This window comes from Nipponia nippon, unplaced genomic scaffold (assembly GCF_047370975.1).
Source record: "Nipponia nippon isolate SJK-2023a ecotype South Korea unplaced genomic scaffold, ASM4737097v1 scaffold_24, whole genome shotgun sequence".
Taxonomy (NCBI): Eukaryota; Metazoa; Chordata; class Aves; order Pelecaniformes; family Threskiornithidae; genus Nipponia; species Nipponia nippon.
The window spans coordinates 3,439,148-3,455,508 of NW_028262341.1; the positions used below are offsets into that span (position 1 = coordinate 3,439,148).

Here is a 16,361-nt window from a genome sequence, read left to right on the forward strand (position 1 = left end):
AAGGAATATAAAAATGCATTCTTACTGATACAAAGTAATGATTAAAAAAAAAATTGCTGTTTAATGAAAATGTGTAGTGAGAAAGCTAGATGTCAGGCATTGCAGTTATCTCCAAATATAGTAATAGCATTTTAAGTAAACAGAGTTAAACAAGAAAATGTGCAGTTCTTGGCTAGTAAAGAGCACCATTGTAATATAACCTCTACTGTTTTGTGATATTTTGTGTATCTAACAACGGTTTCAAAATATGCATCCTGGAAATAACCAAGGTTTCTGAAAATGGGACTTCTTTCACAAGCCCATCCTTAAAACAATATAAGTAATTAAAATGAAACAAAGCACTGCATAATGCCCTTCTGCCCCGAAACAAAACCCAAAACCTAAATAAAGATGTTTCTGAATGTTAAACTTCTGGAAATTTCCACTCTAAGTGGAAGGAAGTTTAAAAGTTTACTTTTATGGGAATTATCTTACTGGTAATTTATTTTGAAGATGATAAACATACATTATCTGTCATGCTAGAAGATGAAACAAAATGAGAGCTCTCGTAGCTAACTGTATGAATTATGCTTTTCTAGCTCTCAGTGGTTTTGAGCTTTGAAAATTTGAAACTGTCAAGGAGGATGTAAGTGACTGTTACCAGTCCTTTGCCTTGGAATAGTGTTAACGCTGGGGAGAAGGATTCTGCACTAGAAAGAGGGAAAAGTCTTATCTTTGTTCTCTTCTCTGAAATTGTAGCCTGTGGAGGACAGAAGGAGAGTTCGAGCAATTCTACCTTACACCAAAGTGCCAGAAACTGATGAAATAAGGTATGTTTTAATAATAGTAGCAGTTGTGAAATTCTCAAGAGTATTTATAAATACTAATGATTTAAGTATGTGTTCATATGCAGATACTGTCCAGTTGCATCTTAGAATTAACACCGGGTAAAGGATGATGCCTCTCTGCTTTTTGTTTGAAATAGCAATAAGACTTTGTATTCTTGGTATTAATTGTAAGGGAAGTTACATTAGGTTTAGAGCAGTAAAATTAGTAATGTTAGTTTTGAAGTATGTTTTATAAAGCCCTGCATCTTTCTCCAAGAGGTTAAATTTCTGTATGAAAGAATTCTGTGCAGAAATGCCTCATGTGAGTGTGTGAAATAAATAAGCTAGGCTTTTTTTCCTGAACTGCTACAGAACTAACTAATTAGCAGATAAATAGTTCAAGCCAAACCAATTCTGACCACTAGAAAGAGAATGTGAGCATTGACTACTCATATATGGAAGAAGAGAGTATTTAATGCCTTCTTTGAAATAAGAAAAAAGGAGCAATGTTAAAAAAGCTTTGCCTTCATTTTCTTACCTGTGCTTAGAAACTTAGTGACTATTTTTTCTAAGTTCTCTTTACTTCTCTATCCATAAAATCATAGAATGATTCATCCAAGAATGATTCTCCCTTCCCTTCCATTCTCATCGTTCCCTCATTTTGGAAAGAGTCTGTATTGAACAAATAATACTTTCAAATGTGTAATCTCCCATAATTTTAAGATCTTAAAAAAAAAAATACTGAATTGCAGGCCCCCCTCTCATATTCTCATACTTTTCCATTAACTGTTACACACTTCCTTTCTAACATTGGTATCTCAATAATTTCTTGGGGATTGTCTGTTGTCCCCACTTTTCTTGCATTTTCATGAGATGCTATGTGGAAAGGAAATAAAACCAAAGGTCTCATCCAGTAGAAGAGCATATGCTGGTTACTTGGAATTGGTACTGCTTCCCTGAAATGTCAGAATTATTTTTTTCAGATGGAAAATTAGAAGGATTTAAAAGAGATTCATAGTGATTTCTAATCTCTCTAATGAGGCAGTCTTGGTTTCATAAGTTGATTTAAAACACCGAGTTGGGAATTAGCTTGTTCTTGGGAGTATTAGACCAAGATATAGAGATAGGTGTATAAGAGCTTTATATTCTCATTGGGATAGAAGTTTATCCTGAGGCACACAGTCCAGTCCTATCTGACCTCTTTAAAGAATGCTGTGAGGATATTTGTCTTGGAGATTATGTTTTTCTAAGCAGATGAGAAGACAGGGAATGGACTTCTAACTGCATATTGCAAGTAAGGCTTCCTACTATGTGTAAGAATAAAAAGATAAATTGAGTCCATTAAGTGGCTTATTGCACCTACCAACTTAAGAAGAAAAAAGCATTTTATTACTTTGCTATCATAAGAAAAATTATGGAAAGTTATACATTTTCTCCCTCTTTTAGGATACAGGAAAATGCAAAGTTCTGTGCTTGGGTTTTGAGATCCACATGGCTAAAATAGCTCTGTTCATGGCATAGCTGGGACCAAAGTTCTCAGTTTGTTCTAGGTCAAATTAATAGGATCTTCAAGACTTTATGCATTTCAGAGAATCTTGACCTAAAATTTTAGTATCATAGTTAATACTTCAGACTTCCTAAATATTACAGGATTAATTTCAGGCTGTGTTCCATGCAGTAATTTAATGTATAGTTCTTTGTAATAGAGCTGATGGAGGGTGCTCTTGCTGTCTGTCACCCATTATTAGGATTTAGGTTCATTAGCAGCTGAATTTATTCTGTGTTTTCAATAGTAGTTTGTTGTTTTTTGTTCTTTAATTCTTGCTGTTTGCTTTGTGCTCGAGTTTATGCCTTTTCTGTTAGCTTACTTCAAATGAGAGTAGTGCCATAGAAATTTCCTATGTAGTTTTGGACTGAAATAGTAGTTAATGAGCTTCAATACTTTATTGCTATTTCCTGTACCCTGATGCATCAGCAGACTTGATTGAGAAGTCTTGCTGTGTTACAGTGAAAGGTTTTCATATGATCTGAGTTGGAGATAACACTGAAGGAGTAACTTACACTAACCTTCCAGAAATGAAACTCTCTTAGGCATGTTAATGCTTCTTATTCATGCTTGTCTTGTAGCTAATTGCATGGCTTCTCTGGTAACTGTTCTGTACTCTCTTTGTAGTACTTGTCTTCATATGTGAGGACATAAAGAATAGATTTTCCCTGAGCTTTTATTATACAAGATTAGTTTTTGATGAAAGGAGTATTATTTTCTTACAGACTATTAAGGATATCTCTGGTTATTTTACTTGTGTTTAGTATTTGATCCCTCTTGATAAAGGAACAATATTTCTATCTTTTAATATTGTTGTGGTGTTATTTTTGTTTTATACATCCTTAGCAGACTTTGAAGTTGACAGAACTGAAGTATGTATTAGATACTAAACATAAATCAAAATTATAAATACTCATATATAGTAGCCACTTAACTGTGAGGAAAAACACATGATGTGCTCAGGGTATCAATTAATGCATTTTTCACAAACAGGTTTTCTCAAATATTTTGTGGAAATTATACTCAAGAATTCATTGTGTTCATTAAACTACATACTATGATTGTATCTCTGATTTAAATCTTGCTGTAACCCTCTTCAGTTTCCTTAAAGGAGACATGTTTATTGTCCATAATGAATTGGAAGATGGCTGGATGTGGGTCACAAACCTACGGACAGATGAGCAAGGTCTTATTGTAGAAGACCTGGTAGAAGAAGTGGTAAGTAATTTTTATATTCAAATTTCTTAAATGAATGAGATTTTTATGCTGAAATAATACTAAAATAAACCAAATCTAGTGACATTTAATTGCCTGTTTTCTAGTTATCTACTTTTCTAAACCTAGTAATTGGATGTACTTGTTTTAAAATAGTATAACAAACCTTTAAGCCTAATTCAGTATCAAAAAAGTGCATACTTGTGTTGTCCAAAGAGAAGTACAAATGAATGCTACTGTAAATTTACTAGACAGTTTCCTAAACTTGACTGTCCTGGTAAAGAATCTGCTACTCATTTTATTGCATTTCTTTTTAATATTTGCCATGAAATGTTCATAAACTGTACAGAATGTAATTTTACATTGTGGTAGGCCTTTCTCTTTTTAAGGATGCAATGTTGGTTAAAAATGCATTGATGAGCTAATTATACCTAGAAGGGCTTGTGTGGGCTCAGGAAACTAACCAGGTGACCTGCAGATAATTCAGTTACTGTAGAGGAACAGACGGTTTAATATACTTCAGGGAGCCAAAAAAAAAAAAAGATTTTTTTTTTTTTTTTTTTTTTTAACAAGCTCAGCATTGCTTTGGAGTCAAATATTATCAAATATTTTTGATAATATTTTCCTGCACAGTACATGTGTTTTGCTAATAGTAGTGTTACCTACAGATGCTTCTCACAGATCTGTGTCAGGATGTGAATGGCTAAATTGAAGTGGCAGTACTAGAATATTTAACTGCAGACTGATACCAGTGGTTAAGTTAATCTTAGGAAAGCTGAGATTTTAAAAAGTTACCACCTCTAAAGAAGGACTTGAAACATGACAGAAACAATCCTCTGAAATAACATATTTTGGCTGAATTTCCACTTAGTGAATGAAGAGGAAAACTTATTTTCATAGGAGGGCAATAAGCCCTGTAGTTCAAAAATGTCTCAGACTTCTTAATGTTTTTTTCTACAGAAGGTCTTAACTGATGAAGTTTTGTTTTGTTTTGTTTTTTTTAAACTGAGCTGTACGGTTGTCATGCACTTAATATGTTAATTTTCTTATTAGGGAAGAGAAGAAGATCCACATGAAGGCAAAATGTAAGGATTTCTGTTTTGTTATTAAAAGCAATCATAACTGTTTGTAAACTTCAGCTATGAGATTTCCCAACCTTTGGGAAGGTGAACCAGAGAGATTTATTTTTTCATCTGAAGACTTTTTTCTATACTAGCTGCTGCAGATGCACGGTTAATTAAAATGAGTCCTGTAATAGGTATGCCTATTGCTGATGGGTTTTGCAATGTTAAAATCTTAGATGAGTCCCTGTATGATCACTTTCACCCAAAATATGCACAATGGAGTATTTCTTGAACATAGTGTTTGCCTTAAAAGTAACCTTTTTTCAGATCTGTGCAAGTCTAAATGATGGAGAAAGAGCAAAGTACTATTAGAAAAATTATAGTGTAACAGTTACAGCTTGTCTCTTAGCTTCACATAATAACATTAAGCTTTAAAGAGAAAGCCGAAGGATTACAAGATTTGTTCTATTTGCTTAAATACTTAAATTTTTTTAAAGATTGAATACAATTTAGAATCAACAATGTATTGATATGTCAAGCTGTTGATAGATTCTTTTCAATAGTAAAGAGGAATGGCAAAAGAAAGTTCCAAAAAATTTCTAGTGGTCTGTTTATTTCATGTGTCCTCCATTTGCTTGCCATATTTGCACCTGCTGCTTTTTCTCGGTTGCCCAGTTTGTGGTCTCCAAGAGGGTGATGGCTGAAGGAGGCATTCCTTCTTAATAGGAGAAAGAAAATCACTGGTGTATTTGTTGTTTGTTTACTGTTTGCTAGTGTTCTGCTAGTCAATCTGGCAGTAGGAATGCCTTCAAATGTAGGATTTATTTATTTATTTGTGAAGCAGTTCGTAGCAGATGCTTGGAGCTTTGGTACTGTCTGTCCACAGCTTTTTCTGCCACTCGGAGGAATCCTAGGGAGACAGTGATTCCTTCAAACATTCCAGTAGCCAGAAATTCTCCTCTAAAGGTAGTATAGAAAGAAAGTTAGAACTGGAGCTCTTTTCTGATATGTGAAAAGATCGTAATTTTAGCTTTCCTTTAAAAGACAGAATAAACTATTAAGTTGTGGCATGTCAAGCTGTTCTGTGTAGTCATAAGTATCAGGCTGAGACTGGACAGAGGCAGCTGAACTTTAGGACACTGCTCTGACACAAGGTTCTGGGAGCGTACAAGGTACTATCAGCAGTCCTGGCTAACCAGGGAGATACCAGTTGACTGGAGGTTAGCAAATGTGATGCCCATCTACAAGAAGGGCTGGAAGGAGGAATTGGGGAACTACAGGCCTGTCAGCCTGACCTCAGTGCCGGGGAAGGTTGTGGAGCAGATCATCCTGAGTGCCATCACATGGCATGTAGAGGACAAGCAGGTGATGAGGCCCAGTCAGCATGGGTTTATGAAAGGCAGGTCCTGCTTGACTAACCTGATCTTCTAGGACAAGGTGACCTGCTTGGTGGATGAGCAAAAGGCTGTGGATGTTGTCTACCTGGACTTTAGTAAGGCCTTTGACATGGTTTCCCACAGCATTCTCTTCGAGAAACCAGCTGCTCATGGTTTGGACGAGTGTACTCTTTGCTGGGTAAAAAACTGGCTGGATGGCCAGGCCCAAAGAGTGGTGTAAATGAGTTAAATCCACTTGGCAGCTGGTCACGAGTGTTGTTCCCCAGGGCTCAATACTGGGGCTAGTTCTGTTTAATGTCTTTAATATCAAGAATCTGGATGAGGGGATTGAGTGCACTCTCACTAAGTTTGCAGACGACACCAAGTTGGGTGGAAGTGTTGATCTGTTGGAGGGTAGGAAGGTCCTACAGAGGGACCTGGGCAGGCTGGATCACTGGGCCCGGGCCAACTGTGTGAGATTCAACAAGGCTAAGTGCCGGTTCCTGCACTTGGGTCACAACAACCCCATGCAATGCTACGGGAGGAGTGGCTGGGGAGCTGCCTGTCAGAAAAGGACCTGGGGGTGTTGGTTAACAGCCGCCTGACCATGAGCCAGCAGTGTGCTCAGGTGGCCAAGAAGGCCAACGGCATCCTGTCTTGTATCAGGAATAGTGTGGCCATCAGGACCAGGGAGGTGATAGTGCCCCTGTACTGGGCACTAGTGAGGCCACACCGTGAGTACTGTGTTCAGTTTTGGGCCCCTCTACTCCAAGAAGGACATGGAGGTGCTGGAGCATGTCCAGAGGAGGGCAACGAAGTTGGTGAAGGGTCTAGAGCACAAGTCTTATGGGGAGCGGCTGAGGGAGCTGGGGTTGTTTAGTTTGGAGAAGAGGAGGCTGAGGGGAGACCTTATTGCTCTGTACAACTACCTGAAAGGAGGTTGTAGCGAGGTGGGGGTTGGTCTCTTCTCCCTAGTAATGAGTGATAGGATGAGAGGAAACGGCCTCAAGCTGCGCCAGGGGAGGTTTAGGTTAGATATTAGGAAAAACTTCTTCACCGAGAGGGTGGTCAAGCATTGGAAGAGGCTACCCAGGGAAGTGGTTGAGTCTCCATCCCTGGCGGTATTTAAAAGACATGTAGATGTGGTGCTTAGGGACATGGTTTAGTGGTGGACTTGGCACTGCTAGGTTAAGGGTTGGACTCCGATGGTCTTGAAGGTCTTTTCTGACCTACACAATTCTATAATTCTCTAAGGTGTGAGATCAAAGCAGTTTGCATTCAGTAGTCAAACAAAGCTAGGTTTTATTTCCACACCTAGCAAAATTCAGTTTGAGTTTTTCTATACTGTATTTAATCTCCTTGTTTGTGCTTTGGATTTCATGATTCAAGTAAATTGCTGTATGAGAATGACTTCAAATAATGCCTATCAAATTATATACGATTTAGACAATTCATTTTCATCTCTAATACAGTTGGATTTGAACATCAGCTCCAAATATTGGACATTTTTACTGAAATTAATTTATTAATATGCCTGTTAATGTTAGGTTTTTTCATGCTGTTGGTAGAACAGAATCATTAAGTAGCATAATCATTGATTATCTCATCTATATGTATTAGGTCTTTTTAAATAAAGGTCAATTCTTAGGTGCCAGAGCCTTGGATGTCACCACAGCCAAAAAAGAGAGCTGGTAGTCTTGCTTTCTAATTTTTCTCTTCATCTTTGTTAAGATGGTTCCATGGGAAGATCTCCAAACAAGAGGCTTACAATTTGCTGATGACAGGTACTTGTATTTCTGATTGAAATACACTCGTAGTGAAATGGCACAAAAGTGATCCTATTCATATTAAACTGTAGCAAAACTTCCTTTTATGTGTGAACATATGAGTGTCTCAATCTGACCAGCTCCTGTGGTTGTTATCTCAGTAGAATACTACACTGGAAGAAAACTATTGTGGCTATGAGTATTGAGTATGTTCTCAAGTACAGTTAATTTAATAATTTTTGATGGAAATATTTTTTAAATTAACATGTGTAATAACTTTACTTATTGATGTCTTCATCAAAATGCTGTGGAGAATAGGCTTTTATATAAAAAAAAATATACTACAAACTTTTTTAGCCTTTTCATAGAGCAAATATTTCTTTAAATGAAACCATGAAATTTCTGATCCATATTGTTAAATAGCATACTTTAAATATTAGAATAGAAATTGTTAATTTTTGAAAACATGTTGTCAAACTTTTTTTTTGTATGCTCTTGTAAAGAGGGGGCAAAGATGTGGCTAGATTGCCAGCTACAGCTAAACCATTTTGCATTAATTTTGGCAGTTTAGTACTAGTTCATGTAGTTTGAGATCACTGTTGGAGCTTACCTTACAGACTTTATATTTCTTCAAGTGTGCAATTCTTGCTAATTTAAGTGGAAATAGATTTGATAATGGCTCATATATAACACTAAGAAAAATAACACAATTATGATGTCTTTCCAGTTGGTCAGGTGTGCAGTTTTCTTGTGAGGCCTTCAGATAATACACCTGGTGATTATTCACTTTATTTTCGGACCAGTGAAAATATTCAGCGTTTTAAAATATGTCCAACGTCAAACAATCAGTTCATGATGGGAGGCAGATACTATAATAGGTAAGTTTTAATGGTAAAAGGAATTGTGCATATTTTATTATTTGTGTAAAGAATTTGTATAACATGCTCCTGATAATTATTTACTGCTATGCTTATAAGATTGTAGTTTCATTAATAGTATACTAATAATTTTACCTAATTTTCCTAGTAGTTACTTGTAACTGACCAAGTTGTTAAAGCTTGCAGAAGTTTTAACAACTTGCCTGATGCTTGCCTAAGCGTAGCTTGTTTCTTCCGAAGTATTGTCCTTCTTCTGCAGACCAGTTTCTTCACACTATAAATTGTAGATTGTATGGATCATATGTGGATCTGTAATTAAGAGAATGGTGTGTTGTCTTGGAAACTACTACTTGTATTCTTGTCTATTTGAGAAGAGGAGATAAAAATGTTAATTTTATCTGAGACATTCAATACGGTTTTCAAATAATAGACATGGGTATTTACAGGAACGGGGAAAAATACGTTCATTGTTGGAAAAAGTAATTAAATTTCATTGTAATGTGTGTGTAATACTAGGGTCAGAAGTGGAGATCACTTCATTTAGAGTGAGCAAACTTGGGATGCATTTGTTTTGCCATTTACCAATGGCAAAAAATACTAATTTGTACAAAAAGGAAAAGAAATAACAAGAGCTATGTTTCCCCTTTTGTGGGAGAAGCTATCAATACATCTTTGTATCCATCCTTGAAAACCTTGTTTTTAGAGTTGTAGATGCAAGACTTCACAGTAGTGAAAACTCACCTCTGTCTTTCAATGGAGGCTGTTGCCTGCCTCACATCAGCACTTTTCCAGACTTGCTTACCTAGAACCAGGGCATTCTTCATCCCAATAGAGAATTTCTCTCACTTCCAGCTTGGCTTCTGACTGGGTAGAATCCAGCAGCTGGTGTGTCTGAGAAAATGTCAAGGTCTCCTAACTAAGAAGTTCAGTGGACTTTTTCATATGATTTCAAACAGACGATGGTGTAAGGCTAAACAATTGGAACCATATGAACCTATGCATATCCCATGGCCAGGCTGCTTGAATACCTTCTACATTAATCAGTCTGGCCTCCAGACATCCTAATTGAAAACCAAGCTAGCTGCAGTGTCAGCCTTTCATGAAGGTAAATGGTCTTTTGACCATTCTCTAGTTACATGGCTTATTAGGAGGATGATAGGCTAGGAGACCCCACTCTAGGTAATATCAAGCTAACTAGCAAATTAGTGGAACATTTATTAGTCTCAAATGGTTTTGTAGCATTAATTAGTATACCTTCAGAAAGTTACTACATTAAGTTGTTACTTTACTTTAGAATACAGTGCTGGATTCACTTGAGGCGTGTATATGAATTACATTTATCTGAAGAAGATTCTTTCCATGGTATTGAACAGAAAACAAGATTGTAAAGTTAAGCAGCACTAAGTTATGAGAAAATGCTTTTAAATGTTTTTTTTAATATTTTGGTACCTAGTTTGCAGAGATCTTCCTCAGTGTGCACGAGAATCTGCATAGCTTTAAAAGGCTTCATTTTTGTTGCATGTTTTGGAGAATTACTACCATACTAGGCTCACATTCAGTCCAACCTAGTACGTGCTGCAAGTTGCTAAACTTCCTGGCAGTTCAAACATCTAATGAAGTATGCAATGCAAGATAATAAGACCGGAAGATGAAGATGGTAACTGCCCAAATTCTGTAATGTAAGATCTACTGCAGAGGGCAATAAATAAGGAGCAGGAAAGAGGGAATAACTTTGTGGGCTTTTTAATTCTTGTGTTAGTTCTTTTAATGGGGACACTGTAAGAAAGAAATCTTTATATTTATGAAGACTAATGTGGTTTTGTTGTATGGAATAATTGGAAGTGAAAAACAACAAACAGGGCATTGAATCCAGAACAGAGATAAACAAAGCATGAATTTATGCAAGATAGTGAAACTATTTGTAAGCATTTCTTGGTGCAGAGAGTTCTGTCTTTGCAGCTTATCTAAAAATGTAGTGCTTGTCTTCAAGGTGAGAATTTCAGATTTTGAGGAGTGCTGTTTCTTGTTTAAATGCATCTGTTCAACAGTCTCCATTAACTATAAGCTTTTTATATATAAGCTATTTCAATAAATGCTCTCAAGGCATCTCCTTTGAAATCTGATACTAGTATTAGACTAGATCTTTGCAAAGTTGTCCTTGGTAGTAGAGTACTCTTAATATTCTCTTATAGTTTTTGTGATTGTAATTGGGGTAAAAGATAAAATGAAAGCAATCTGCTCTTTGTCTGCAGAGTATTGATTACAGTTATAGTCTTAATAAATTATTGACCAAGATTTTCCATACAAAGGTAAGAAGCTAAAGAATAGTAAGGAAACACAAAATGGAAGAAGTTTGGTTTATTTCTTGGTTATTTTGACTATCCAGGTGTGGGACTGGAACCATGATAACCAATATAAACAACCTATATAAACAACTTATGTATTCCAGAAGAAGTTACTCCAGGTGATCATAGGGAAAGAGGTCCTGGGTACATCTCGGGAATCTTGTAATCTGTGCTGCATAGGAAGACTTACTTTTTCCACCAACCTGTTCCTTTTGCATGTGCTCCCACCACTCTGTATGTAAATTGCTTAAAATTTCTGTAATGAGTATGACCAACAGGCTGCATTTGCAGACTGTCATACAGAGATCTGCTTTCATGATGTCGTTCTCTTGTATCAGAGGTTGGCAGAACAACCAACCTGTAGTCTTTTAGCTGTCCACTTGAAGGTCCCAATGTATAGCACCTATATTGCATATATAGTGCGGGAATTATGTTGACTGTGTAACAAAGGAGTATTTTCCCATGGACTTTAGGAAAGCATTTAAATTTTGTGGATCTTTCTGTTTATTCCATGGATAACAAATTACTCCATTAGTCATCTTTCTACATTTTCATGGAAAAATTGGCAAAGCTGTTTCTTGGTTGTTGTACGGAATCTGACTGGGGTGGAGTTAATTTTCTTTACAGCAGCCAGTATGGTGCCATGATTCAGATTTGTGGCTAAAACAGTGTTGATAACACACCAGTGTTTAGGCTCTTGTTGAGCAGTGCTTTCACAGTGTTGATGCTTTCGCTGCTTTCCAGAGACCCAAATTGACCAAAGAGATATGCTCAGCACTAAAAGCCAGAGGGGATGCTTTGTCTTCCAAGGTGGATGTTGCTCAGGCTGTCTGAACATCAGTCTGCTTGTGAGAGGTGGTGAGTGATTGCTTTTGCATCACTTCCCCCCTTCCCCCTGTCTTCACTTATTAAACTGTCTTTTATCTTGACCCACGAATTTTGTCATATTTGCTTTTCCTGTTTTCTGTCGTGTCCAGAGGGCAGGGAATGAGCAAGAACTGCAGGGTGTCTAGCTGCTGGCTGGGGTCACCCCTCCCTAGGTCTTTTAATGTCCCCGTTTTCCTCCTCCTTTTCTTGAGCTTTTATTGCTGAGCATGACATTATGTGGCAGGGAATATCCCTTTGGCTGGTTTAGGCCAGATGTCCTGCTGTGTCTGCTCCCAGCTCCTTGCCCACTTGTGCTACTTGCAGGGTGGGCGCAGGGGAGCAGAGTGGGGAAAAAGGAAAGCCTCAACCCTACAAGTATGGCTCAGCAATAGTCAAAACACTGGTGTGCTATCAACACAGCATTTCAGTCACACATCTAAAACACAGTACTGCATGGGCTGCTATGAAGAAAATTAACTCCAAGACAGACCTTGTACAGTCGTGATTTTAGTAATTGTGTCATGAGATCTCAGTCTCACGATGTGCAATTACTGGTGTATGGTTTTTACTATGAGGGTGACTGAACACTGGAACAAGTTACCCAGAAAGGTATGGAGTCTCCATCCTTGGAGATGTTCAGGACGCAACTGAACAAGCGCCAGAGGAACTTGCCATCGTTGACCCTACGTTGAGCAGAGGGCTTGGGCTAGGTGGTCTCCAGAAGTGCTTTCTGTGCTCAGCCATTCTGTGAATAACTTGCGTGTGTGGTGGTCAGAGGCTGTCTTGGGCTCAGCAACCATGAAATGATAGAGCTTTCAGTGCTAGGAGAGGTAAGGAAGGGAGTCAGCAAGACCGCTACCCTGAACTTTAGAAGGGGGGACTTTGGGCTGTTCAGGAGTCTGGTTAACAGAGTCCTTGGGAGTTTGTCCTGAAGGGCAAAGGAGTCCAGGAAGGCTGGACGATATTCAAGGAGGAAATCTCAAAGGCGCAGGAGCAGGCCGTCCCCATGTGCCTCAAGTCGAGCAGGCAGGGGAGAAAACCAGCCTGGCTGAACAGAGAGCTTTGGCTAGAACTCAGGAAAAAAAGGAGAGCCTACCGCCTTTGGAAAAACGGACAGGCGACTCAGGGGGATTACAAGGATGTTGTGAGGATATGCAGGGAGAAGATCAGAAAGGTGAAGGTGCAGCTGGAACTTAAACTGGCCAACACTGTTAAAGACGACAAAAAAAGTTTTTATAAATATATCAGTGACAAAAGGAGGGCCAGGGAGACTCTCCCTCCTTTGTTGGATGCAGAAGGTAACCTTGCCACAAAGGATGAGGAGAAGGCTGAGGTACTCAATGCCTTCTTTGCCTCAGTCTTTCATAGTCAGACTGGTCATCCTTGGGTTTTTCAGGCCCCTGAGCTGGGAGATGGAGATAGGTTGCAGAATGAAGTCCCAGTTGTTGAAGAGGTGGCAGTCACTGACGTGCTCCTCCACCTGGATGCGCACAAGTCCATGGGCCCAGATGGGATTCACCCGAGGATACTGAGGGAGCTGGCAGAGGAGCTGGCCAAGGCACTCTCCATTACTTATCAGCAGTCCTGGTCAACTGGGGAGGTCCCAGGTGACTGGAAGTTAGCAAATGTGACGCCCCTCTACAAGCAGGGTCGCAAGGAGGATCCGGGGAAGTACAGGCCTGCCAGCCTGACCTCGGTGCCGGGGAAGGTCATGGAGCAGGTCATCTTGCGTGCCATTACGCGGCACGTGCAGGACAACCAGGGGATCAGGCCCAGTCAGCATGGGTTTATGAAAGGGAGGTCCTGTTTCACTAACCTGGTCTCCTTCTACAAGAAGGTGACCCGCTTAGTGGATGAGGGGAAGGCTGTGGATGTTGTCTACTTGGACTTTAGTAAGGCCTTTGAGACTGTCTCCCACAGCATTCTCCTGGAGAAGCTGGCTGCTCACGGTTTGGATAAGTGCACTCTGTTCTGGGTTAAAAACTGGCTGGACGGCCGAGCCCAGAGAGTGGTGGTAAATGGAGTCAAATCCAGTTGGTGGCCGGTCACGAGTGGTGTTCCCCAGGGCTCAGTACTGGGGCCGGTCCTGTTCAACATCTTCATTGATGATTTGGATGAGGGGATTGAGTGCACCCTCAGTAAGTTTGCAGATGACACCAAGTTGGGTGGCAGTGTCGATCTGCTGGAGGGTAGGAAGGCCCTACAGAGGGACCTGGACAGGCTGGATCATTGGGCCCGGGCCAACTGTGTGAGATTCAACAAGGCTAAGTGCCGGTTCCTGCACTTGGGTCACAACAACCCCATGCAATGCTATGGGAGGAGTGGCTGGAGAGCTGCCTGTCGGAAAAGGACCTGGGGGTGTTGGTTAACAGCCGCCTGACCATGAGCCAGCAGTGTGCTCAGGTGGCCAAGAGGGCCAATGGCATCCTGGCTTGTATCAGGAATAGTGTGGCCATCAGGACCAGGGAGGTGATAGTGCCCCTGTACTGGGCACTGGTGAAGCCACATCTCGACTACTGTGTTCAGTTTTGGGCCCCTCTACTCCAAGAAGGACATGGAGGTGCTGGAGCATGTCCAGAGGAGGGCAACAAAGTTGGTGAAGGGTCTAGAGCACAAGTCTTATGGGGAGCGGCTGAGGGAGCTGGGGTTGTTTAGTCTGGAGAAGAGGAGGCTGAGGGGAGACCTTATTGCTCTGTACAACTACCTGAAAGGAGGTTGTAGCGAGGTGGGGGTTGGTCTGTTCTCCCTAGTAACGAGTGATAGGACAAGAGGACATGGCCTCAAGCTGCGCCAGGGGAGGTTTAGGTTAGATATTAGGAAAAACTTCTTCACCGAGAGGGTGGTCAAGCGTTGGAACAGGCTGCCCAGGGAAGTGGTTGAGTCTCTATCCCTGGAGGTATTTAAAGAACGGATAGACGTGGTGCTCGAGGACATGGTATAGTGATGGACTTGGCAGTGCTAGGTTGATGGTTGGACTCGATGATCTTAAGGGTCTTTTCCAACCTTAATGATTCTATGATTCATATGTGTTTCACAGTCTTTTTATGTAAGATAGCATTTATTAATGTTTCAATTCTGATTTTAGAACATGGGATAGGAAAAGCATACCAGGTCATTTCTCTTGTCCTTTTCTCTCTCTATCTGCCTTCTTTCCAAAATTCAACATACACAACACATAGTATTCAAAAAAATTAGGGGGGGTTCTTTGTTTTTAGTGATCCTATGTCAAAGGAGAAGATAAGAAACATTGGCCTAATAGTTTATAGAGTGAACAAGCTTTCAAGTTATCTTGAATTTGAGAGACAGTACAATTTGAAAACTTAGATTACTGGAAGATAATTTTCTTTCAACTGGTAGATTAATCTGTATTGTGATGGGCGGAAGTATATGGGTTTAATGTTAGTTCTTTGTCTTTATAATTTAACAGTGTATAGAATGGTGTCACTTAGTTCTACTTTCTGGGTTCTTTGTTATTTAAAATGTCAGCCGTTGGAATAACTCTCAATTCACTCTTTAAGTATTAAAAATTGATACTGCTCATGATGGGGAGATACTTTTAAAATCATCCAAGTAACTAAGACCTGGGAAACCTAACAAGCCCTATGCTGACCATTTTAAAATTACTAAAGTAACTGTAATGTAGTATTAAGATCCATCTTTATTTCTGTATATTAAACCAAGTTTAACATTTTTGTTAATACATGCTTATTTGTACCTTCCTTGATGCATTTTGTGTAAGATTGTTGTTGCTGTCAGACACTGAGAGCTATGATTTATTTTCCTGTCCCCTAGATAAGTTTTGTGGTCAGTCTGATTTCATGCTTGACGTTTTACATGTTATCTAACTCTGATAACTTGCAGATTCACATTCTGTAGTGTACTTGTCTGGAGATACCTGGTATCTTTGTGTTTGCAGTGTTCAGTTTGTTCAGTCATTTGGATATTGTAGTGGTAAGGCAATACAGAAGTGACCATCTGAATCGAGTTTATTTGCAGGAGGAGAGGGCTGCAGAGCCAAGCCCTTTGTTGCTCCATCAAGGCATAAAGTCCTAGTCCATATGGTAGTCTAACTACAAAAAGAGTTTTCAGGTACAACTGAGTTTATTCTTCAGCCCATTGTATGAAATTGGAAGAAATTAGGCACCTGCTCCTTATATTGAGGAACTCCTGCTGGCATTTTTAACCAAGAAAGGAGAGGAGGCATTGACAGTCAAGGTATACGTGATTTGATGAGTGAGAAAAATTATATAATGCTGTTTTACTTATTACAAGATGTTGGCAGTAGCTTTTCAACATGCAACATATAATGACTGAGTCATTATTTTCCGTAGCATGGCAAAGTTTAAATTTTTATGGAGAAAATGGCATATGCAGATTGCATCTCAGTAAGAATTGAAATAAATCATTTGATTTCAGTAATACTGAAAGAGAAATTCATCTCATTCTACATACCTGAAAAACAAAAATATTTGTGGGAAGATTAATTATGTTTTCAAGT

The 16,361-nt window shown here is 39.2% G+C and overlaps 1 protein-coding gene across 2 annotated transcripts in view; it reads left to right on the forward strand.

Moving 5' to 3' along the window:
• The window catches only part of RASA1 (RAS p21 protein activator 1), a 69,962-nt gene that overhangs the window by 21,113 nt on the left and 32,488 nt on the right, over positions 1–16,361 (forward strand). For both annotated transcript variants that reach the window (XR_015705590.1, XM_087761368.1), the window contains exons 4-8: positions 739–809; positions 3,453–3,570; positions 4,621–4,652; positions 7,739–7,791; positions 8,501–8,651. Coding sequence is in view for 1 of the 2 variants with exons in the window: in XM_087761368.1 (XP_087617494.1) it covers positions 739–809; positions 3,453–3,570; positions 4,621–4,652; positions 7,739–7,791; positions 8,501–8,651 (425 nt within the window). In the remaining variant the exon portion in view is untranslated. The remainder of the gene's footprint in view (positions 1–738; positions 810–3,452; positions 3,571–4,620; positions 4,653–7,738; positions 7,792–8,500; positions 8,652–16,361) is intronic.